The sequence below is a fragment of the Mustela lutreola genome, chromosome 16 (assembly GCF_030435805.1).
Source record: "Mustela lutreola isolate mMusLut2 chromosome 16, mMusLut2.pri, whole genome shotgun sequence".
NCBI classification, from domain to species: domain Eukaryota; kingdom Metazoa; phylum Chordata; class Mammalia; order Carnivora; family Mustelidae; genus Mustela; species Mustela lutreola.
In genome coordinates this window covers 43137915-43163901 of record NC_081305.1, presented here as the reverse complement: position 1 = coordinate 43163901, position 25987 = coordinate 43137915, and the positions used below count along the sequence as shown (strand labels likewise).

At 39.0% G+C, this 25987-nt stretch overlaps 1 protein-coding gene and 1 pseudogene across 2 annotated transcripts; one reads left to right on the top strand and one right to left on the bottom strand.

The window, feature by feature from the left end:
• Positions 1 to 823: 823 nt before the first annotated feature.
• Positions 824 to 25416, bottom strand: ZNF461 (zinc finger protein 461). Of its 2 annotated transcripts, none has more exons than XM_059151509.1 (5): positions 24696 to 25416; positions 23602 to 23686; positions 15844 to 15991; positions 14881 to 14976; positions 824 to 4772 (listed from the first exon to the last, which is right to left on the bottom strand). In XM_059151509.1, exons 3-5 carry the CDS (start codon positions 15959 to 15961, stop codon positions 3382 to 3384), a joined length of 1605 nt encoding a protein of 534 aa, XP_059007492.1. In that variant the 5' UTR covers positions 15962 to 15991; positions 23602 to 23686; positions 24696 to 25416; the 3' UTR covers positions 824 to 3381. The 2 variants fall into 2 exon arrangements, with proteins under 2 accessions (XP_059007492.1, XP_059007491.1); XM_059151508.1 differs by having other exon boundaries at positions 15844 to 15970; positions 24696 to 25413.
• LOC131819040 (U2 spliceosomal RNA) lies at positions 18099 to 18204 on the top strand (annotated as a pseudogene).
• Positions 25417 to 25987: the final 571 nt, after the last annotated feature.

Genomic DNA, 25987 nt, shown 5'->3' with positions numbered 1-25987 from the left:
GGGATCACAACCTGAGCCAAAGGCAGAGGCTTTAACCCACTGAGCCACCCAGGCCCTCCAAAACAAAGTCTTTTTAAAAAAATAAATAAAAATAAAAATTTGGGGGAAAAATCATCACATTGCAAAGGAAAATAGCAAGAGAGGAAGAAAGTAACAAAGGAACTATAATACAGTAAGAAAACCATGAATGAGGGCGCCTGGGTGGCTCAGTGGGTTAAGCATCTCTCTCTCTCTCTGCCTGCCTCTCTGCCTACTTGTGATCTCTATCTGTCAAATAAATTTTAAAAATCTTAAAAAAAAAAGAAAAGAAAAGAAAACCATGAAGGACAATGGCACATTTTCATGATCTTATCTATCAATAATTACTTTAACTGTAAAGAATTAAATTCTTCAATTAAGGCCATGCAGTAGCTGACTGAACAACAAAAAAAAAAGGTTGGGGGGGAGAAGAAGAAAAAACATCCCCAAATATGCTGCCTACAAGAAAATCACGTTAGCTTTAGAACACACACATAGGCTGAAAATGAAAGGATAGAAAAGATATTCTGGGACACCTGGGTGGCTCAGTCAGTTAAGCATCTGACTTCAGCTCAGGTCATGATCATGGGGTCCTGGGATGGAGCCCCACATTAGGCTTCCTGCTCAGCAGGGAGTCTGCTTCTCTCTCTCCCCATACGCCTCCCCCTGCTTGATTTGTCTCTCAAATAAATAAAAAAAATCTTAAAAAAAAAAAAAGAAAGAAAGAAGACATTCTGTGCAAATGGTAATCAAGAGAGCAAAAGTGGTTATGCTTAAATCAATAAAAACAGAGTTTTAGAAAAAAAAAAAAAAAACCAGAGTTTTAGTTAAAATCTGTCAGGAGACAAGGTTCGCTATATAGTAACTCATAGTTCGCTACATTCAAGTTTCGCTACATAGTCGATTCATAAAGAGGACATAAAAATTATAAATATGTATGCATTCAACAGAGCATTTAAAGCATTAAAGCAAATACTGACAGACCTGAAGAGAGGAATAGAAAGCAATAAAAGGACAGTGGAGAATTTCAATATCCAACTTTAAACAATGGACAGCTATTTCAGACAGAAAATCAGTAAGGAAAAAGTGGACCTGAATAACACTTTAGACCAAATGGAACTAGCATACATACACAGAACATTCTATTCAATAGCAGCAGAATACACATTCTTCTCAAGAACACACATATGTTAGGCTATAAGACAAGTCTTAACATGTTTAAGACTGAAATCATATCAAGTTACTTTTTTGAGCACAATAGTTTGAAACTACAAACGGGAGGAAAACTGGAAAATTCACAAATATGTGAAAATAATAAATTTTCAGGAGTACACACTCTTGAACAATCAATGGATCAAAACAGAAACCAGGGGCACCCAATGGCGCAGTAGGTTAAAGCCTCTGCCTTTGGCTCAGGTCATGATCCCAGGGTCCTGAGATTGAGCCCCAAATTGGGCTTTCTGCTCAGCAGGGAGCCTGCTTCCCTTCCTCTCTGCCTGCCTCTCAGCCTACTTGTGACGTCTGTCAAATAAATAAACAAAATCTTAAAAAAAAAAAAAAGATAATAGGAAGATGTGGTCCATATATACCATGGAGTATTATGCCTCCATCAGAAAGGATAAATACCCAACTTTTGTATCGACATGGACGGGACTGAAGAGATTATGCTGAGTGAAAGAAGTCAAGCAGAGAGAATTATCATATGATTTCGCTTATTTGTGGAGCATAACAAATAGCACGGAGGACATGGGGAGTTAGAAAGGAGAAGGGAGTTGGGTGTAACTGGAAGGGGAGACAAACCATGAGAGACTGTGGACTCTTAAAAAACAATTTGAGGGTTCTGGAGAGGAGGGGGGTGGGGGATGGGTAAGCCTGGTGGTGGGTATTATGGAGGGGACGTATTGCATGGAGCACTGGGTGTAGTGCATAAACAATGAATTCTGGAACACTGAAAAGAAATTTTAAAAATAAATAAATAAATTTTTAAAAAGACAATAGAAAGGATCAATAAAACTTAAGAGTTGTTTTTTTTTAAAAGACAAAGTTGAAAAACCTTTTGCTTGTCTGACTTAACCAAAAATAGAGAACTCGAATAAATAATATCATTAAAGAGAGTTCAAATATCGCAGAGCTGAATATGAAGGATTTGGAGCAGAAAGGAAGTAAGTTTGTAATTGGCACAATGTTTGTAAATCCCTGAATAATATTGAAAATAAGTGAAAGAGGGCTAAATTTGGAATAACAATGAGAATTTCATGAGTAAAAGATTATGATTAATCCACTTTCATCCAAAGAATTTTAAAAGTTAATCCCTAGATTGCTTCTCGGCCTTTTGGCTAAGATCAAGTATAAAAGTTAAACCCTAGAATATATAAGAATTGACAGCTATGGTTGACCTTGGGTAAGTAAACCACGTGGCTATAGAACCAGATATTAAGGAAGCTTCAATTTTTACTTGTTTGATTACTTTTGAATTTTGTAGCATGTGCTTTTATTACCTAAACTTTTTTTTATTTGACAGAGAGAGAGATCACAAGTAGGCAGAGAGGCAGGCAGAGAGAGAGAGGGAGAAGCAGGCTCCCCGCTGAGCAGAGAGCCAGATGTGGGGCTCGATCCCAGGACCCCAGGATCATGACCTGAGCTGAAGGCAGAGGCTTTAACCCACTGAGCCACCCAGGTGCCCCCTAAATTTTTTAATTAAAAAAATCAATGTAACATCAAAACATACTTACACTGTACATGGGTGGTAATCTACCCAACGGAAATGAAAGAATGATGTAAGAATGTTTTTTAGTCATTTGTGATAAAAAATAGAAACAACTTAATGTGTAGAGCAGGAAATGGCTTAAAATACAGATATATATTCCATACTAGAAATATTCTGAAGCTTTAAAAACAGTGAGTTAGATCTATTATGTATTCACCTGAGAAAATGTTTGCAATTATTTGTGCAAAAAGAAAGCGCCATGAAATATAACATTCTAGGTGGTATAACCTTCCACTGACATCCAATAAACCCTTCATCCTTGCAGGTATGCTTGAGCAGGAAAGAGCTACACACCCATACTAGCTATCTCAGGGATTTGTGGAATGAGAAGAAACTGTTTTGATTTTATTTCTGCCACATTTCACTAGTTTCAGTAAAAACACTACTTTATAAAATGATCTCCAATACTGGGTGTTATAACAACCCAGAAACAGCAATTGAACCAGAGCAATTAAGAATTTTTACCTGTTAATTACTTTTTCATTTTTCCACTTGAAGTTTTTTCCCAAGGATTACTGAAATAAATCAATACTAATAAATTCAGTTATTTTACCAACTTTTACATTAAAGGAAAACCAATATTTCTAAAAATGATATCATGATGCTAGACTAGGATGGGGAGAAAGGAGAGGAAATCTTACTGGCATCTCAACAGTATGAAGTCCCTGATGTAGATTAAATTGCAAGCCATGATTAAAGGCCTTTCCACACTCGTAAGGTTTCTTCCCAGAATGAATTCTCTGATGGTGTGAGAAGCTTGAATGATAGCTAAAGGCCTTCCCACATTCCTTACATTCATAGGGCTTCTCACCAGTATGTATTCTCTGATGTTGAATAAGGTGTGAATGAAGTCTAAAGGCCTTACCACATATCATACATTCATGAGGTTTCTCACCAGTATGAATTCTCTGATGTCTTTTGAGGTGTGAGCCCTGTCTAAAAGACTTCCCACATTCCTTGCACTCATAGGGTTTCTCACCAGTATGAATCCTCTGATGTAGACTAAGTTGTAAGCCATCACAAAAGGCCTTCCCACATTCACTACATTCATAAGGTTTTTTGCCAGAATGAATTTTCTGATGGTGAGAGAAGCTTGAGTGATAGCTAAAGGCCTTTCCACATTCTCTACATTCGTAGGGTTTCTCACCAGTATGAATTCTCTGATGTATGGTAAGGTGTGAGCGATGCCTAAAAGTCTTCCCACATTCTTTACATTCATAGGGTTTCTCACCAGTATGGAGTCGAAGATGTTCAGTCAGTTGAAAGCCACGAATAAAAGCCTTTCCACATTGTTTACATTCATAAGGTTTTTCACCAGTATGAAGTCTCTGATGTTGAGTAAGCTGTGATCGCTGCCTAAAGGCCTTCCCACATTCCTTACATTCATAGGGTTTTTCACCAGTGTGAATTCTCTGATGCAGAATAAGTTCTGAGCCATAATTAAAGGCCTTTCCACATTCTTTACATTCATAGTGTTTTTCACCATTATGGATTCTCAGGTGTTGTTTAAGTTGTGAACAATGAAGAAAAGCCCTCCAACATTCCTTACATTCATTGCCCTTGCTACTATTTTGAATTCTCTGTTTAGTAAGATACAATGTATTAATAGTTTCTGCACATTCCTTACATTCAGAAAGTTTTTCTTCAGAATGAGTTCTTTTGTGATGACTAAAAAATAAATGGTAACTGAAGTTTTTTCTACATTCTTTACATTCAAAAATTTTCTCTCTATTATAAAATTCCTGAGTGAGTAAAGTATGTTGGTTAAATATAGGCATGGGTTCATGGTTGATAACGAATTGCCTGAAATAGCTCTCCTGTTCCTGTTGTGTCTCAAAGTGACTACTGCATTCCCAAATATCTCTGAAAATGGACTTTTCAGGGATATGACTTTTAAATTGTTCCATGACAGCCCATTGAGATGGCTCTGTCTCATAAATGTCTCTTTTTGGAGATAACTTCTTGGTCTCACACCTGGACACCAACTCTGAAAGATAAGAAACACATTTTAATTGCTGGCTTTGTGTTAGAAAATAAGTATCACATCTATGGTAAAAAAGAGAGATAACTGAAAAACAATTCACATAAGAAATGAAAGGCTTGGAGAGCTCTTCAATACCATCGTGCAACTGAATGAAAAAAAAAAAGGATAAGGAGAACACAGAACACAGAGAAAGGAGAGCTCATAGGAGAAGGTGAGAGTTAAATAACAAGTCAAGTCAGTGGGTGTGAATTTTTTTTTTTTTTGAAGATTTTTTTAAACAATCTCTACACCCAAGATGGGGCTTGAACCCACAACCCTGAGACCAAGAGCCAAACATTCAACTGACTAAGCCAGACAGGCGCCCCAATGGTTCTGAAAATGTGATCTACCTCAGAGTTTGTTGCAATTATGGATGTTTAAGAAATATTCTGAATCAGGGGCGCCTGGGTGGCTCAGTGGGTTAAAGCCTCTGCCTTCGGCTCAGGTCATGATCTCAGGGTCCTGGGATCGAGCCCCGCATAGGGCTCTCTGCTCAGCAGGGAGCCTGCTTCCCCCTTCCCTCTCTCTGCCTGCCTCTCTGCCTACTTGTGATCTCTGTCTGTCAAATAAATAAATAAAATCTTTAAAAAAAAAAAAAAAAAAAAAAAAAAAAAGAAATATTCTGAATCAAATCAATCAGTATCTACCACAGTCAGTGTAGAATGAGATCAATTTAATAAGCATGTACAAGAGTGTATTTCAACAATTTCCACCAGGCCAAAGAATTATGATATGGAGACTGCTAATTGCCTACAAATGTATATTGTATATTGACTGAACCCAGTTTTTTAGTTGAGAACAAGGCTGCTCAAAATAAACACTGCATTTCCTAGACTCTTTTACAGAATATGCGATGTAACTAAATTCTGTCTTAAAAAGACAGAATACTGTATTATATATAATACTGTATTATAATAATACTGTATTATACAGTAGCTTCTGAAAGGTTATAAGCCAGGTAGCCCATGACCTATGTCCTTTATTCTCCCATTTCCTCAGACTGCAATGTGGATGTGGTGTCATGGTTTTGCAGAGCAGAGCTTACACTTTAGCCTGGACTTTAATGCAGAGAAAATTAATCTTCTATATAGTTTAGCCATTATTATTTTTTTTGTCTCTGTCACATGCAGCCAAAATTATAACCAAACCCAAATAGCTTCCTATGGAACTGAAATTTAAAAATCCAATTCTTTGTCATGAGAACATAAGGCCCTCTGGTACTTATAAGGCCTCATTTTGAGTCCATTTCTGTTTTATTGGTGTGCTACAATACTAACCTCCTTTCAACAATTAGGACATGCCAAAGTCATTCTTTTTTCTTTTTTCTTTTTTTTTTTGCCAAAGCTGTTCTTACCTTAGAGCTTTTAGGAGGCTGTTTCAGAAGAAAAAGCTTAAGATTGACAGCTGAATAAAGCATTCTGTTCTAACATAATTTATTTTTCTATTAGTTTTCTATTTTCATAGTGATGGACTTTTGGGCTGTTTTCAATTGTTAGCTACTGTTAGTAGTACTGCTATGAACATTCTCGTAAATGAAATTGTTGCATCATGGGATATACATTTGTTCAGAGTTCGTTGACACTATCCAATAGTTTCCTCATTTTCTCATCAAACTATAAAAGAGTTCCAGTTCTTCACATCCTCACCAGCACTTGTTATTGTCAATCTTACATTCATTCAGGCATCCTGGCAGATATGTCATGATACTGCATATGGTTTGATTTGCAATTTCCCTGATGACAAGTGAGGCTGAACATTTTTTTGTATGTTTATTGGCCAACTGCATATCTTCTTTATTTTTTTTAAGATTTTATTTATTTATTTGACAGAGAGAGAAATCACAAGTAGGCAGAGAGAGAGAGGGAGTAGCAGGCTCCCTGATGAACAGAGAGCCTGATGCAGGGTTCAATCCCAGGACCCTGAGATCATGCCCTGAGCTGAAGGCAGACACTTAACCCACTGAACCACCCAGGTATCCCTGCATATCTTCTTTAATAAAGAAGATTGGGAACTCAGGTCTTTTGTCCATTTTTACTGATTTTGTGTATGTGGTAAAACTCATATGACACAAAATCTACCAGTTTCACGATTTGGAAGTGTACAATTCAGTGACTTGTTAAAGAACTCAAAACCAAGACATCCATTTCTAAAAACTAGATAAAGTCTTTAAAATAAAATTCATATTATGGGCGCCTGGGTGGCTCAGTGGGTTAAGCCGCTGCCTTCGGCTCAGGTCATGATCTCAGGGTCCTGGGATCGAGTCCCGCATCGGGCTCTCTGCTCAGCAGGGAGCCTGCTTCCTCCTCTCTCTCTGCCTGCCTCTATGCCTACTTGTGATCTCTCTCTGTCAAATAAATAAATAAAATCTTTAAAAAAATAAAAATAAAAAATAAAATAAAATAAAATTCATATTATATATTGATGATAAACACTATTTCAAAAGACTAGATTTTTCATTTGAAACCATGGAGACCAAAAGGAAACAGCACAATAATTTTCAAGTAGTAAAAGAAAATAACTGTTAACCTCAAATGCTATACCCATTGAGACTGTTCTTTTTCTTCTTTTTTTAAAGACTTAATTTATTTTAAAAAGAGAGTATGTGAAGGGGAGAGGCAATGGGAGAGAAACTCAAGCAGACCCCAAGCTGAGCGCAGAACCAATGTGGGGCTCAGTCTCACGCCTGAGATCATGACCTGAGCTGAAACCAAGAGTCAGACGTTCAACCGACTGCACCACCTAGCCGCCCCTCATTCAAACTATTCTTAAGGAATAAAGAAGAAATACAGGCATTCTCAGATGAAGGAAAACTAACAGAATTTTGTTGCAGACATGCCCTTAAAGAGTGGCTAAAGGAACCTCTTCCAAAACAAAGAAAATAATAACAGAAGAAGGCTCAGACCTTCAGAAAGGAAAGAATAGAATGAGCAAAAAGAAAAAAAAAATTACCAGGCTACCCTTTACCCCATGAGTTCCTTTAGTCCTACTTTATGGTAAAGCAAAAATTTTAACACTATCTCTTGCGGTGATCAATGTATATAGAAGAAATACTTAAAACAATCATACCAAAAGTGTGGGGAAGATAAAGGGATCTAAATGGATGTAAGGTTTCTATACTTCACTTTAAGTGGTAAAATATCAAAACCAGCAGGCTGTGAAAGGTATGTACATATATGCCAATACTCAGAACAAACAATAAAATAAAAATAAAAAAACAAAAGCAACATATTAAAAAGCATAAGTCAAAAGGTACTCTAGAAACCTCTGAGTAATTCATAGGCAAGAAACAAGAAACAGAAGAACAAGAAATGGAAGAAAACAACAAAAGGGCTGGGGAGCCTGGGTGGCTCAGTCAGTTAAACGTCCGTCTACCTTCAGCTCAGGTCATGATCTTGGGATCCTGGGATTGAGTCCTGTATCAGGCTCCCTGCTTAGCAGGGAGTCTGTTTCTCCCTCTGCCCCTCCCCCCACCCACATACCGTTTCTCCTCACTTGCACTCTAATACTCAAATAAATAAAATCATTAAAAGAAAACATAACAAAGAAAAAGGTAGATATAAGCCTTCATGCATCAATAATCTTTTCAATAATTATTTTAAAGGTAAATTTAAAAATACTTCATGTATTTTATTATTTTATTATATACCTTTAAAATACTTTAAAATACTAAATCACAATTAAAAGACTGACACTGGCACAATGGACAGTGTGACTACCAACATTGTGACTATAAGAAACTCACTTCAATCATGACATAGGTAGGCTGGAAGCAGGAGTGGAAAAATGTGTATCATGTACACCTTAATCAAAAGAAAGTAGAAATTTTTTAAAAAGTAGAAATAGCTATATTAATATCAGATAAAATAGATTCAGAATAAAGAAAACTAGTAAGTACCACTGACAGAGTTTCAAAATACATGAAGCAAAAACTGAGAGCTGAAAGGAGAAAAAGACAAAGCACTATTATACCTGGTGATTCAAATGCCCTGCTCTCAGCAACTGATACAACTACCAGACAGAAAATCAGCAAGGATATAGAAGAACTGAATGGAACATGTCACCCAACAACAGCAGAATACACAATGTTTTCAAGCACACAATGAGCATTCCCCAAGACAGACCTTATTCTTTTTTTTTTTAAAATGTCTCATTTTGAAGTTTCTAAAAGTTTATTTGACAGAGAGAGACAGAGTGAGAGAGGGAGCACAAGCAAGAGGAGTGGGAGAGGGAGAAGCAGGCTTCCCACTGAGCAGCGAGCCTGATGCCGGGCCAACCCCAGGACCCTGGGACGATGACCTGAGGCAAAGGCAGACACTTAATGACTGAGCCAGCAGGCACCCCAAGGCAGAGGGGCAGAGGGAGTGGAGGGGCAGAGGGAGAAACAGACTCCCTGCTAAGCAGGGAGCCTGATACAGGACTCAATCCCAGGATCCCAAGATCATGACCTGAGCTGAAGGTAGACAGACATTTAACTGGCGCCCCATTCTAAGTTGTAAAGCAAATCTTAAATTTAAAAGAATCAAAATCACACAGAGTATATTCTATGATGTATATAGTAAAGAATTTAAACTTCACCAAAGAGAGATCTGTCTTTTGTCTTCATCTCCAGGGATAAAATCTCTACATCTTTGTTTAGGACCATAGCTACCAGACAGTCTAACAATGGGATTTATGATGTAGGCTTTGAGCTGTGTGGTACCAATTCTCACTGAGCAGCGAGCAGAGAGGCAGGAATCTAAAGGTATCTAAAGGTATCATCTACCTCTTGAGAGGCTGCAAATAGAAAGGCCAACCACTTGGGCAGCCAACCCAGAGCCCAATAAAGTTCTGGACACCAGTATTCAGGTTAGTTTCCCTATCTGGCAATGCTACATGGTATAGTTACACACAGTTGATGGGAATAGTTAGTATTGTCCATGAATGCAACTGGAAGCTCCATGTCTGGAAATATCCTGGGCTCTACCTGTAAGGGCCTGGTTAGCCAGAGGAACTTAGTTGCAAACCCCAGATACAGGGGCAGGCCAGGCCAGATGGAGACATCCAATCAGTGGGGCGCACATGTTTACTGTGGAGAGTAGTAGGAGGAGTCAGAATAGCCGTTAGAGTAGTAGGGGGAGTCAGAACAGCTGTTGGAGTAGGAAGAGGAGTTAGAATAGCGTTAGAATAGCTGTTAGGATAGCCATTAGAATAGCCATTAGAATAGCAGTTAGAATAGCTTTTAGGATAGCCGTCAGGATAGCTGTTAGAATAGCAGTTAGAACAGCTGTTAGGATAGCCGTTAGAATAGCCATTAGAATAGCAGTTAGAATAGCTTTTAGGATAGCCATCAGGATAGCTGTTAGAATAGCAGTTAGAATAGCTGTTAGGATAGCCGTTAGAATAGCCATTAGGATAGCTGTTAGAATAGCTGTTAGAATAGCTGTTGTTATAGCCCTTAGGGTAGTCTTCGGGAGAGTAGGAGCGTCGTGGTCATCCTGGTTATCGTAGTCGTAGGCAGTAGCGCCACGGTGAACAGCCTCGCCGCCAACAGCCTCACCGCCAGCAGCCTCGCCACAGTGAGCAGCCTTGCCACCACTGAGCCGCGGCCCGGCCACAAGCGGCCTCGCCACCCCAAACCCCAGCCCCGCCCCCCCAGGCCGTGGCGCCAACGCAAGCGGCCTTGTTGAAGTGGCATCATTATGGGGAGCGGCCCTTTCCAGGGAGTGACCTCGTCAGCAGTGGCCTCGTCCTGGGAGCGGCCTCGTCCAGACTGGCCTCTTCTTGAGAGCGGCTCCGACCTGGGAGGGCCTAGTCCTAGGAGCGGCCTCCTCCAGAGTGGCCTCTTCGGCGGAGCCGCCTCGTCCAGAGCGGCCTCATCCGAGCCGCCTTCTTGGGAGTGACCTTGTTGGTGTCATCGTCATCGTCTCTTCCTAAGAGATGGCCCCTACCAGTCAGTTTGATTTTTGATGCTTGTCTGAAATAAAACTTTGTTTGATTTTTGCTTTGTGTCAGTCTCGTTCCTTTGATCACGGACCCTAACATTCTACCCATGTGTTTCTTCCCCTGGCTGATTTTAATCTGTATCCCTTTGCTGTAAAAAACTGTTAACTGTGAGGATAACAGCTTTCAGTGAGTTCTGACTTCTTTAGTGAATTATCTAAGGGTGGTCTTGGGAACCTCTGAAATTGCTGTTGGGGTCAAACATAAAGGAAGACTGTGGGCTGTTCCCTCTTTCACATGAGACCACAATGGAATTAAAGTATAAATCAATAAGAGAAAGGCAAAGGAAAAACTCCAGACATCTCCGAATAACACACTTCTAAATACTCCGTGGGTGAAAGAGGAAGTCTCAACAACAACAAAAAAAATTAAGGACTATGAGGACACACATATATGGATTATATACATATATACACACAATTATAAGGTTAATAAGAAACCTATAACCGGGGCACCTGGGTGGCTCAGTGGGTTAAAGCCTCTGCGTTTGGCTTGGGTCATGATCCTAGGGTCCTGGGATCGAGCCCTGAATCAGGCTCTCTGCTCAGTGGGGAGCCTGCTTCCCTTCCTCTCTCTGCCTGCCTCTCTGCCTACTTGTGATCTCTGTCAAATAAATAAAATCTTAAAAATATATATATAACCTTACATTCACAACTTTGAAAACTTAGAAGAAATGGACCCAATTCCCTGAAAATCTGAAACTACCAAAACTTAGCCAACATGAATAGGTCATCTGAGTAGTTTGGTAACTATTACAGAAATCAAATTTGGGGTGCCTGGGCGGCTCAGTTAAGCATCTGACTTGGCTCAAGTCATGATCTTAGGGTCCTGGGATTGAGCCCTGCATCTGATTCCACACTCAGTGGGGAATCTGCCTGTCCCTCTCCTTCTGCCCCTACCCCTACTCATGCTCTCTCTGTCCTCTCTCAAATAAATAAAATCTTAAAAAAAATAGTAATAAATCAAATTTATAATTTAGAAGATCCCAAAAAAGAAATCTCCAAGTCCACATGGCTTCACTGAAGAATTTTACCAAACATTCCCAGAATCTTGTAACCAGTTTCTTCCAGAAAACAGAAGAGAACACTTTCCAAAGCACTTTATGAGGCCATGATTACTCTGATACCAAAACCAAAGGCAGCATACACAAAATAACTGCAGACCAACACCCCCCATGAGCTTAGATGAAAAAAATCCACAATTAAATTTTACCAAACTCAATGATGTATAAAAACAATGATATACAATGACTAAGTGGGATTTATTCCAGGTGTGAAAGACTGATTCCATACTTAAAAATCAATGTAATCCATCATATCAACAACTAAGGAAGAAAAAATCCCATGATCCTATTAATAACCACATGATTAAAACAACTCTCAATGTAAGGGAGATAAACCATAAGAGACTCCTACTCATAGGAAACAAACTGAAAGTTGCTGGAGGGGAGGAAGGTGGAAGGATGGGGTAACTGGGTGATGGACACTGGGGAGGGTATGTGTTTCAGTGAGCACTGGGCATTGTGAAGATTAATGAATCATAAACCTGTACCCCTGAAACAAATAATACATTTTATGTTAATTAATTGAATAAAAAAAAAAAAAAACTCTCAGGGCATTAGGAAGAGAAAGGAACTTCCTCAAATTCCTAAAGAGCATGAAGGGCATGTACAAAAAACCTAGAGCTAATATATATTATGATAAAACACCAAATCCTGAATGTTTTCCCCCTAAAATTGCTAAAAAGGATGTCCATTATTACCACCCTTATTTAATACAGGCCCTTGCAGTTCTAGCTATTCCAATAAGGCAAGAAAATAAAGTGCACAGTTTGGGAAAAAAGGAAATAAAACTATCTATCTGCAAATGATATGACTGACTATAATAATGAACCTACAAGGAAATAACTGAGTTGAATAAGGTCACAGAATATAAAATCAATTGAACTTCTATACATTGACAACACATAACAACCAAAATAAAAAGGCAATACCATTTATAAATGCTCCTGAAAAACGGAATACTGAGGTAAAAAATTTAATATGTATAAGATCTATATGATAAAAATTATAAAATGCTAATAAAAGAATTTTTAAAAAATACTTGAAGAAACATGCTGTGTTCATGGATAGGAAGACAACAGAGTAAAGATGTTAATTCTCTAACTTCATCTATAGGTTTACATAATTTCTATGAAAGTATCAGCAACCGTTTTTGTAGACACAGACAAGCACTAATACTGATTCAGAGATATCATCAAAGACCTCTAATCTGTAGTATGGCCCTACTCTTGGCCTCCAGGACCCTGTACTTTCCTAGAGGACCTCTTTCCATCCCAATCAACCTTCTGCTATCTTTTTTTTAAAGATTTTATTTATTTGAGAGAGAGAAAGTATGAGCAAGGGGCAGAGGGAAAGAGATAAGCAGATTCCATAGGGAGCAGGGAGCCCAATGTGGGACTTGACCCTAGGACGCTGGGATCATGATCTGAGCCAAAGGCAGACCTGTAACCTGAGCCACCCAGGCATCCAACCCTCCGCTATCTCTACTTCGTCTATGTAATTTTCTTTAAGTTCCCCAACTCCTAATTGATCTTAATTTTTCCTAATATACCATTAGAACATATATTCTTGAGAGCTTGTTTGGAGGTTCTAGCAGGGGAGCGCAGCTACTCGTATACCCTTGACCGAAGAACGGTCCTCTCCTCTATCGGGGAAGGTCGTCCTCTTCGACCGAGCGCGCAGCTTCGGGAGGGACGCACATGGAGCGGTGAGGGAGGAAGGGGACACCCGCCTAGCCAGCCAGATCAGCCGAATCAACCCGGGCGATCAATGGGGTGACAGATATCGCAGCCAGATCGCCCTCACATCCAGAACATATGTTCTTTTTTTTTTTTTTTAAGATTTTATTTATTTGACAGAGATCACAAGTAGGCAGAGAGGCAGGCAGAGAGAGAGGAGGAAGCAGGCTCCCCGCGGAGCAGAGAGCCTGACGTGGGGCTCGATCCCAGGACCCTGAGATCATGACCCGAGCCGAAGGCAGCGGCTTAACCCACTGAGCCCCAGGCGCCCCCAGAACATATGTTCTTGATCACTACTATAACAGTTAAAAAAAGGTATTCCTGTCATCTCATAAAGCAACTCGTAGGAATTTTTTAAAAAATTAATAAACACTGTTAATTGTGTCCTTTGATAAACAGACATTTTTAGGTTTGGTATAATCCCATTTATCTATTTTTGCTTTGGTTACCTATACCTTGCTTGGTGTTATAGCCCAGAAATCCCTACCAAATCCAATGTCATGGAACTTTTTCCCTATGTTTTCTTCTAGTTTGGGGTCTTACATTTAGTTCTTTGATCTATTTTGAGTTAATTTTTGTATATGGTATAAGGTAAGGATCCAACTTTGTTCTTTTGCCTATGGATATCCAGTTAAAGATACAGTCCTTTTCCCTATTGGATGATCTTGGCACCTTTGTATAAAATCATTTGGTCATTTATCTGGGAGTATATTTCCAACCTTTTTATTCCATTCCATTTTTTAAATTATTTATTTATTTATTTAGAGAGAGCGTGCACATGTGTGGAGAGGGGCAGAGGGAGAGAGAGAGAAAATCTCAAGATGCCATGCTGAGTACGGAGCCCAATGTGGGGTTCAATCTCACAACGCAGAGATCTTGAATATCAAGAGAGTTAGAGTATCAACAGCTGAATATCAAGAGAGTGACTAAGTCACTTAGATGCCCCTATTATATTGCACTGAACTGTTTGAATACATAGTGTTGTAATAAGTTTTGAAATCAGGTTTTCCGGGGCACCTGGGTGATTCAATGGGTTAAGCCTCTGCCTTTGGCCCAGGTCATGATCCCAGGGTCCTGGGATCGAGCCCCACATCGGGCTCTCTGCTCAGCAGGGAGCCTGCTTCCTCCTTTCTCTCTGCCTGCTCTATTTGTGATCTCTCTCTATCAAATAAATAAATAAAATCTAAAAAAAAAAAGAAATCAGGTTTTCCCTAATTTGTCTAAAATAACCTTATCAGCCTAATATTCTGACCAATTGAAATAGCTTCCTGCCTCTAGATCATTGCTTACTCACCTGGGCACCGTCTTCCTGTCATTTCCCTCACAACCATCCAGGGTTCCTTCCCTTGCTCTAATGAAGAGATCACAGCCGGCTTAGATATAGAAAGTCCTGATTATAAGAAAAAAAATGGAGATGAAGGAGAAATCAAAGTACCCAAATACCATGATTCATAATTGGTTAATAAATAAATAAATAAATAAATAAAAGCACAAAATGTGTATTTGATAGTCTACAGACAAAAAAAAAAGAAAGAAAAAATTAAATACTCATATTCCGGTAAACTCAAGATAAAAAACAAAACAAATAAATAGGTGATAAAATGCTATTTAAATTAGTAAGCTTTCGGTCTCCACTTTACTATTTGGAGAAAACAACCTCCTGAGTATGCTTATTTCAGATACTTTTCAATGTTAAATGAAAAGTTCTTAGCATATAACTAACTACCAAAGCCAAATTGTTTAAAAGAAAGCACATTTTTTGTAGGAAATGGAATATTGTTCATTTAAACACTAAATAGTAAGTGGTATTTCTTGACCCAGTCCATCAGTTTCATCACTGAAAGTTAAAGAGCTTCACACCCAGACCCCATATATATAGTTTTAACCTACTCTAGTGCACCCACAGGTTTAGCACAGTGTAAATGAAAAAAAAGATGAAGTGGTTTCTTTGACCATTAGTTAACAATGGATTTATTAATATTAATATTAAATAATCAAATAATCAAGCATAAGTTTTAATGGCACAGAATTCCAATTCAGTTCTTTAATCGTCAAGAAGAACATCAATTATAAGGACCAGAGGAAGGGGTGAGGATGGGAAAAATGAAGATACACCCCCATCTAAGGGTGCTCATTCCTATACAAAGAAAAAATTCATCTAGTCATTTGAAAGGTGGCCCTGGCCCTAAAATTCATAGTAAAGGAAGCAGAAATTCAAAGAAACAGATTCTAAATTATAAGAGGCAGATAAACTTACCCAGTGAAACCAAGTTGCTATAGTTCTCCAACATCACATCTTTGTACAAATTCCTCTGCGTGGGGTTCAGGCATTCCCATTCCTCCTGAGAGACATCTATAGCTACATCTTTGAACATCACCAACCCCTAAAATGACAGAGCACAGTACTGTTTTTGAAATGATAAGAGCTATTTTTCAAAAGGAAGAAGAGGTGCTAAAAGAAAGCAGGAAAGAAAGGAACAGCATATATATATAGTATATAGTGAGTATACAGGGAAAGGTTGGAAGCTTGTGACCTGGGTCAAAAAGGAATTTAGTGGAAATGAGCTCTTAAAAATTCAATTTCTGCAGACACATTCTCTTGTATAGAATGGAAAACTTAATCAGTCATCTAGAAAGTTAAAAAAATAAGTAGAAGTTTCCAACAAAGTAAAATAGTTGGAAATTTTATAATCTTTCCAGAATGTCTTATGAAAACCTCCAACTTGAGAAAAAGGACTTGGAGATTTTTCTTCATCAGTATGACTATTATGTCATAACCATTTTTACTTTTCAAGCAAATTCTTTAGTAAATACCCAGTGCAGACTGTATATTCCAAGGATAGACAGAATAACAACTCCCATCCCATATGCTCTTCTTCCATGTAACCTTGACATACCCCCACACCATTGATATAAGGTCTATGTCCTCGGCCCTTGAACATGATCCTGGGAAAACAGCTGTGACTTACTCAACTTATAAAGTATAACAGAAATGACTATGTGACTTCTGAAGCTGGGTTATAAAAATATCTCTCCACCCAGTGAGAACACCCTACACCAATTCTTAACAATGTCTATTTGGAAAAGTCAAAATTATGGAAAAGTTCAAAGATTTCCCATGTCTGATTGAATTAACCCTCCCTTACAACACCATTTCCTGTGAGGACATCTCATGTGGGTGGCTGGTTTTTCTCCTACAATCTTACTCTGTCCTCAAACTCATTCTGTCCTCTCTTCTCATTGCTGTTGCCAGCAACTGTCCCTCCCCTAAAATCTAATGTCATCATTTCGTCAGACATGCATTATCTCTACCTACTGTAGTGCTTTGCTAACATCTAGATTTTCCCCCCTCAAGAATTTTAGCTCCTGGCTCAGTGCCACCATCTCCCAACACTACTCCTATCTTAATTCTCAGTGATTTCAAATATCTATATAAGGATTCCATCTATTAACCTGCCCTCCCAATTCCCTCACCTCCTCTCCAATGATCTTGTCTTCCACTCTAGTTCACGCTTTGTATCACTATCTAAGACCTCATCACTAACAGTAACTTCGACATCTCCAACTGTCTTTCTCTCTGGTCACCTTTATATTGTCACTCACCATACTCATACCTCTTCTCCACCTCTTACCCAACTTAAATTCTATATTCATCTAATCCTCCAACTTGATAATGACTCCTAATGACTTCCTTTTCATACTTGCTAAGCAAAGCCTGAATCCTATATAAATCTAACTCTCTTCCTATTCTCACTTTATCTATATAGCCGAATATGAGTAGAGAAAACCACCAACCTTAATGACAAGTTTTTATTTTTATATTTTATTTTCCTTTCTTAAATGGTTCAGAAAAAAAAATAGACATTCAGATGTCTTACACCCACTCTTGTCCTTTCCTTTTTTCCTCCACCTCCTAACCCCTTATAGATGAGCTATTTTATAAGTTTCTTTGTGTGTCTTTGCAATGTTTTTAAGCAACTATCTATATATTCTATATATATTATATATATTACATATATTATACATATTACATATTTATATATATTAAGTAAATATATGTATATATCTTTCCACACTTCACACAGAAGGAAACATACTATAATATATACACTGTTCTATGCTTGATTTTTAAATTCTAAAGTTAATGGTTTCCTTATTTTTCTATAGGTACATATCCTCCATTTTTTATCATAGTTTATTTAACCAGACATCTCTAGATGAACACTTGGTTGTTTCCAATCTTCTGCTCTAACAAACAATAGTATAATGAATAGTCCTATAAATATGTCACTTTGTATACATACAGGCATATCTGTACCAGAAAGCCTCAGAAATCAGACTGCTAGGTCTAAATGGAAAATGCATTTGTAATTTTGGTAGATCCTGTCAAGTCGTCCTCTACAGCAGCTGGACCACTTTGTCAGACACCAGCAATATATGAAAATACCCGTTTCCTCAGTCAAGGCAGCAAAGCATTTTGTCAAAACATTTTGTTTTTATCAATTTAATGTGATCGCTTCTCAGCCTTTTGGCTAAGATCAAGTGTTATCAATTTAATGTGATAAAGAAATTATATGTCAATAGAATTTTAATTGGATTTCTTGAATTGTGAGTATTTTTTTTTTTTTAGGGTTTTTCATGTTTCTTTTTCTGTGAAATCTCTATTCATGCCCTTTTGACTCTTTTTCTACTGGGCCCTTGGTCTCATTTTAAAATTTCTAAGTCTTGGGATGCCTGGGTGGCTCAGTTGGTTGGATGACTGCCTTCGGCTCAGGTCATGATCCTGGAGTCCCGGGATCGAGTCCCACATCGGGCTCCCACCTCCACGGGGAGTCTGCTTCTCTCTCTGACCTTCTCCTCGCTCATGCTCTCTCTTATTCTCTCTCTCTCAAATAAATAAATAAAATCTTTAAAAAAAAATTTCTAAGTCTTTATAAGTTAGATGATAAGTTCAGTGTCTGTATGTGAATTGTAAATACCTTTCCCATTTTGTCATTTCTCTTCCTACTTTGCTTACCAATGTTTCTTGCCATGCAGTTTTTCATTTTTATGTAATCAACTTTGTTACTACTTTCTCTTTTAGTTCCTAGAGTTCTGAGTCCTAGTTAGAAAGTCCTACCTCACATCAAAGTCATGAAGGAGTACTCCCATGTTTTAGTCTAGTAATATTATGATCACATTTTTAAAAATTAAATAATTCAGTTTAACTAGAGTTTATTTTATATGGTAGATGAGTAAAGAATGGGCTTTGTTTTTTGAAAATGGCTCTAGTTACCCAATACTATTTGTCAGTAGCCTATCTTTAACCAAGGAGACAAAATAATTGTTATACAGAGAACTGTAAGATACTGATGGAAAAAACTGAAAAAGACACAAATAAATGAAAAGGTTTTCCCATGAGGAATGGAAGAATTATCAGTGGTAAAACAACTGTATAACTCAAAGCAATCTACAGTCAATATAATCCTTCAAATCCTAATGGAATTTTTTACAGAAATACAACAGATAACACTAAAATTGTATGAAACCATCAAAGACCTCAAGTAGCGAAAGCACTCTTGAGAAAAAGGAACAAAGCTGAGACATCACATACCTTCATTTCAAACCACATTACAAAGCTATATAATTGGAACAGTATGGTACTGGCATAAAAACAGACACAAAGATCAGTGAAACAGAATAGGGAGCCCATACATAATGCTAATTAATTTATAACAAAGGAGCCAAGAATATACAATGGGGAAAGGACAATCTCTTCAATAAATGATGCTGGGAAAACTGGACAGCCACATGACAAAGAATTAAACTGTACCACTATCTTATACCATACATAAAAATCAACTCAAAATGGATTAAAGACTTGAATGTAAAACCTGAAATTATAAAACCTCTAGAGGAAATCATAGGCAGCAAAGGTACTTGGCAATGACTTTTTGGATATGATACCAAAAAAGCAAAGGCAACAAAAGCAAAAATAAACAAATGGGAATACATCAAACCAAAAATCTTCTGTGAAACCATCAACAAAATGAAAAGGCAACTTACATGGAGAAAATTTTTGTAAATGATGTATCTGATAAGGGTTTAGTAACCAAAATATAAAGAACTCATACAACTCAACAGCAAAAAACCCTAAACCATCTGAATTATAAATGGGCAGAGGACCTGAGTAGACCTTCCTTCAAAGAAGACATAAAAATGTCCCACAGGTACTAGAAACAATCTAAGTGTCTTCCAGTGGATGAATGGATACAGAAAATATGATACACATACACAAGAATATTATTCAACCATTAAGGAAAAAAAGGAGGAGCATTTGGGTGGCTCAGTCAGCTAAATGTCCAACTGTTTTTTTTTTTTTTTTTTTTTTTTTTTTAAGAGATTTTATTTATTTATTTGACACAGAGTGAGCACAAGTAGAGGGAGCAACAGGCAGAGGGAGAGGGAGAAGCAGGATCCCCAATGAGCAGGGAGCACGATGGGGGGGCTTGATCCCAGAACTCTGGGATCATGACCTGAGCCAGGCAGATGCTTAACTACTGAGCCACCCAGGAGCCCAAAGTGTCTGATTCTTGATCCCAGCTCAGGTCATTATCTCAGGATCCTGGGATCAAGCCCTACGTTGGGCTCCTCACAGGGGAGTCTGCTTGTCCCTATCCCTCTCCTTCTGCTCCTCCTCTTGTTCATGCTCTCTCTCAAATAAATTAAAAAATAAATAAAATAAGATCTTGAAGGAAAAAAAAAGGGAAATCTTACATTTCCAAAAACCTGGATGGACCCCGATGGCATTACAATAGGTGAAATAAGTCAGACAGAAAAAGACTTATTTGTGAAATTTAAAAACAGAAAACAAAATCAAACTCATAGATACAAAGAACAGACTGGTGGTTGTCAGATGGTGGGGGAGGGTGGTGAAATGGATGAAGCTGGTCAAAAGATATAAACTTCCAGTTATAAGATTAATAATCCCTAGGGATATTATGTACAACATGGTGACTACAGCTATTAATACTGTATTGTATATTTGAAAGTTGCTAAAAGACTAGATCTGAAAAGTATTCATCACAAGAAAGAAAACTAACTACGTGTGGTAATGGATATTACCTATACTGCAGTGATCATTTTGTAACATATTCATATACTAAACCACTATGTTGTGCATCCAAAATTAATATAATGTTACATGCCAATTATATCTCAATTAAAAAGTCAATCTTTAGCCTGCAGTTTTGAGATACCACTTTTATCAATATTAAATTACCATACACAGCTATGGGCTGGATGGTCAGCATGCCACAGATTGCTAACCTCTGCTCTAGATTCTCAAAGGCAGAGATCAAAAGACTGGATAAAAAAGCAAGACCAGGGACATCTGGGTGGCTCAATGGGTTAAGCCTCTACCTTCAGCTCAGGGCATGATCTCAAGGTCCTGAGATCAAGCCCCGCATCAGGCTCTCTGCTCAGCGGGGAGCCTGCTTCCCATCTCTCTCTCTCTCTCTGCTTGCTTCTCTGCCTACTATGGGACCTCGGTCTGTCAAATAAATAAATAAAATTTTTAAAAAAATCAAGACCAAACTTTATGCTGCTATATGAGATACACCTAAAGTAAGTTAAAATAGGGACACTTGGGTGGTTCAGTCGGTTAAGCATCTGCCTTTGGCTCAGGTCATGATCCCAGGGTCCTGGGATCAAGTCCCTCATTGGGCTCCTTGCTCATTGGGGAGCCTGCTTATCCCTTTGCCTGCTGCTCCCTCTGCTTGTGCTCTCTCTCACTCTGACAAATAAAATCTCAAAATAAATAAATAAATAAATAAACCTTAAAAAAAAAAAAAGGCTAAAGAAAGTTAAAAGGATGGAAAAAGAGGGGCACCTGGGTGGCTCAGTGGGTTAAGGCCTCTGCCTTCAGCTCAGGCCATGATCTCAGGGTCCTGCGATTGAGCCCCACATCGGGCTCTCTGCTTGGCGGGGAGCCTGCTTCCTCCTCTCTCTCTCTGCCTGCCTCCCTGCCTACGTGTGATCTCTGTCTGTCAAATAAATAAATAAAATCTTTTAAAAAACGATGTGGCTCCGTTAAGCGTCTGCCTTCATAAATTTTTAAAAATCTTAAAAAAAAAAAGATATGCCATGAAATAACAATAAAAGAAAGCTGAAGCAGTTATATTAATAAACATAATGCAAGAAAAAGAATATTACCACTAGGAAAATTTCATAATAAAGGTGTCAATTCATCAAGAGGATATAGGAATTTGGGGGTACTTGGCTGGCTCAGTCCGAAGGACATGCAACTCTTGATCTCAAGGTTGTGAGCTTGAGCCCCACTCTGGGTATAGAGATCACTTAAAAATAAGTAAACTTTTAAAAGAAGGACATAGCAATCCTAAGTATGCATGCACCTACTAATAGAATTTCTAAACATAAAGCAAAACGGACAGAATTGTAACAGACAAATCAACAGCTGTATTTGTAAGTTTCAACAGTCCTCTCTCAGTAATTGATAGACCAAATGACCAAAAAAAATCAGAAAAGATATAGAAGTGTTGAGTACTACTACAAAACACTTGACCTAACTGATAAACACTATCCGTCAGTAGTATAACACAGCTTTCCCCCTCCCGCAAATGCACATTGAGCATTCGCCAAGATAGTCCACATTTTGGGCCAAAAATAAGTCTCAATAAATTTAGAAGGATTGATATTACAAAGTATGTTCTCTGACCACAAAAGAATTGAATAAATTAAAAGCGAATTCTCAAAAAGATATGAAAAAGTCCCTCAAAATTTGTAAGTTAAAGGGGCGCCTGGGTGGCTCAGTGGGTTAAGCCGCTGCCTTCAGCTCAGGTCATGATCTCAGGGTCCTGAGATCGAGTCCCACATCGGGCTCTCTGCCCAGCAGGGGGCCTGCTTCCCTTCCTCTCTCTTCCCTTCCTCTCTCCTACTGTGATCTCTCTCTGTCAAATAAATAAATTTTTAAAAATCTTAAAAAAAAAATTTGTAAAAGAATGCTCTTTTAAGTAGCCCATGGGTAAAAGAAAAAAGGGAATCTTGAGCTCAAAAAAAAAAAAAAGAAAAGAAAAGAAAAGAAAAGAAAATTAAACCCAAAGTACACAGAAAAAAAGTCAAGAATAAGATCAGTAATCAATGAAATAGCAATCAAGGCAAGGGCAAACTGGAGAGAAAAATCAATAAAACTAAAAGCTAGTCTTTGAAAAGATCAATAAAATTGATAAATTGCTAGTATACTGATTAAGAAAAAAGACATAAATTATTAAGATCAGGAATTAAGAGGGGAGTATTACTATAGACCTGACAGGCATTAAAAGGATAATAAGGAAATATCATAAACAACTTTATACTAACAAATCTGGCAACTAAATAGAAATAAATGAATTTCTTGAGAGACACAAATTACTAAACTGATTCAAGAAGAAATAAGACTGGGGTGCCTGGGTAGCACAGTCGTTTGAGCCTCTGCCTTTGGCTCAGGTCATGGTCCTGGGGTCCTTGGAGTGAACCATGCATCAGTCTCCCTGTTGGGCTCAGGCTCTGGGCTAGGTGGGGAGACTGCTTCCCCCTCTGCCCCTCCCCGCCGCTTGTGCACTTGCTCTCTCTCTCCCTCTCTCTTGAATAAATAAATAAAATCTTCAAAAAAAAAAAAAAAGAAAGAAAGAAAGAAAACTCCCAAAAGCCCTGTATCAATTTAAGCAGTCTCCTCATGAAGAAAACTCCAAATTCAAATGGTGTGTTCACTTTCTACTGATGCTGTAACAAATACAGTAGCTTAAAACAACAAATTTAGTATCTTACAGTTCTGGATGTATTTCGTTGACTGCTTACTGGAACACTGGGTTAGAAAGGAGAGGAGCAAAAAGGGAAGACTTTAAAATTCTGAAGCCACCACTTACTCACTAATAAGTCTGTACGATAGTCAGGCAATAATATCAGTATTAAGAATGCAAATATTCATATGACTATAGGAAAAAAAGGACATCAATTAGAAACAAAAAAATCAACTTACATGGGCCATGTTTTTAAGATTCAATGTATTAGTCCTCTTCTTAGTTCCACTTTAGAAGAAACTCTCAGTGCAAAGAAAAATATTGCTGGATGAGAGGGATTTAAAAAAAAAGACATGAGATGATCCTGCTTCTTAGCTCCCAAAGTGCTAATATAGAATGACATTTTTCTCCCCTCTTCATGTCTACTCTGTCCAGTCCCCACAGACTTCTTAGACACTGATTCTGGATGTCCAACAGTGCTATTCTTTCCTCCTACTCTAGGTGTTTCTAAGGTGAATGGCAGAATTAGTGAGGTAGAGAAGAACTATGAGACACCAGGCCTTTCCCAAGTAATCTGTAAAATCAATGTGGAGCTGAACTCACAACCCCAAGATCAAGAATCCCATGCTGTACTGACTGAGCCAGTCAGCTGCCCCCAACCAGGCCCTTCTTAAAGCTCAAACTTTGTGTGACCTTGTGTGTGATGTGGAGTAGACATTGTCTGTGACCATGGTAGTAACTGTGATTCTATGATACTTGGTGATGTGTTTGAGCTCTACAGATAACTGTTGGGGATGAGGGTTAAGTGGGCATAAGGGGAGTTGTGATTGGGGAGTGGTCGTTTTGTATTACTATATAGGTGTCTGGGTCTTAGGCTGTGCGATTATGATAAACGTGGGTTGGATTACGTCTTTTTGGCTTTGTGTTGTATGAATCTACAGTTGGATACTGGAATGTCTCCCTAACTGCCTGATTATGTGAACCTGGGAGTAACGCTTTGTGTAATTGTGCTTTTTTTCATTTACTCAAGTATCTGAGGCTTACAGAAATAGCCACCCGCAATCATGGTCACAATCACATACAAACTCCATTCACACAAATGGTCACGCAGACAAGTACACGGTCACAAAAGCACGCTCCCGAATCCAGTCGCTCTCAAGACTAACCGCCAAATACACTTAGTCCGGAGACAAAACCATTAGTCCGGAGACAAAATTCCCTTCACGAGCTTACAACCATCCAATTTACCCTCCCTAGAGCAGCTCCCGCACTTCAGAGGCCTAACACTCCAGACACTCCTCTTGCCAAGGCCTGGAGCTCCAGGAGTCCTTACCTTCAGCATCCTCAGGAAGGGCTCTGGTCCAAATTCTGATTCGCATTCCACGAGAGACCGCACACCTAGTCTTGCACGCTCTGCTGGTTGGGTAGAAAGCTCTCACCAGTCTCAGCAGCCGACCACTCTGCCAACGTTTCTACCGGAACTAGCTTTGAACCGCTGTGTCCTCTGGGAAACGTAGTCCGAAAGGAAAGCACGCGTGAGCTGAAAGAGGTAAATCCTTCGCTGCATTTCGGGATGCACCTGCGCAGTTTCACTCCGAGCTTGGAGTGACTCTACAACCTCTCCCCTTCCACGGCTCAGACCCGAAATTTGGGTCCGATTTGGGGACCTCGGATTTCTCTGAGGGCGGATTTCAAGCCTGGCACCGTAGCTGTCCCTACTCCCTCAAGGTGGACGCGCACGTGCTGTAGTTTGATAATTGTTATTCGATGCGGAGGAATCCGGCCTTCGTTTGTAAGGTGGCAATGTGAACTGTGTTTTCTGAGTCCGAAGATGCGAGTGGCCAAGGACGAATTTGATAGGCAGGGAGAGGATGTGAGGGAGAGGATGTGTGTGTTACACCGACTGTGTCCTGAGTGAGGAAACAAGTTTGTGAAACGTTTTTGAGACCGTTTGAAATAGTGGTCGGGCTGTATACCCGTATGGGACCGCGCGCAGTGATTGTGAAGTGATGTATTAGAACGTGGCTTAGGCGCGAGGGGCATTTGAAACCTGTGATTGATTACGCATGCTTGAGGGTGGCGCGAGTGTGCGGGCAGTGAGTTTGTAACGTTCTGTAGGAGGCTGTTTGCGCTGGGTCTACCTATGACTAGCAGGAGCGGTTGGATGTGTAAGTGTCCCGCCTTGGGAAGGGAGGAGGCTGGTCTCCCTGATGGACGAAACCGATCCCTGGGCCGGGGGAGCTGATCTGAATCTTACATGTATGCGTGGAAGAGGAGTGAAGCAACATTGTGGGGTCTAAGTGTGTATGTATGAGAAACCAGAACTGAGAAGGGTGGAAACTAATACAAATTATCTGCCAGAAGAGGCAAATCTCCTATCTCAAAGTGCCATGTGAAGAAATTTATCTGTGAGAACAAGTGGTTGTGTTTCTGGATCTTTTTTTTTTAAGGTTTTATTTATTTATTTGACAGACAGAGGTCACAAGTAGGCAGAGAGGCAGGAAGAGAGAGAGGGGAGGAAGAGGCTCCCTGCGGAGCAGAGAGTCATACGTGGGGCTCGATCCCAGGACCCTGGGACCATGACCTGAGCCGAAGGCAGAGGCTTTAACCCACTGAGCCACCCAG

What these genes read in the sequence shown, in the direction of transcription:
- ZNF461 (XM_059151508.1), bottom strand. An exon ending in TAGCAACTTGGTTTCACTGG is followed by an intron (nt 14,977 to 15,843) that starts GTAAGTTTATCT and finishes TCTTATAATCAG; the next exon opens with GACTTTCTATATCTAAGCCG. An exon ending in GACAGGAAGACGGTGCCCAG is followed by an intron (nt 4,773 to 14,880) that starts GTGAGTAAGCAA and finishes CTTATCTTTCAG; the next exon opens with AGTTGGTGTCCAGGTGTGAG.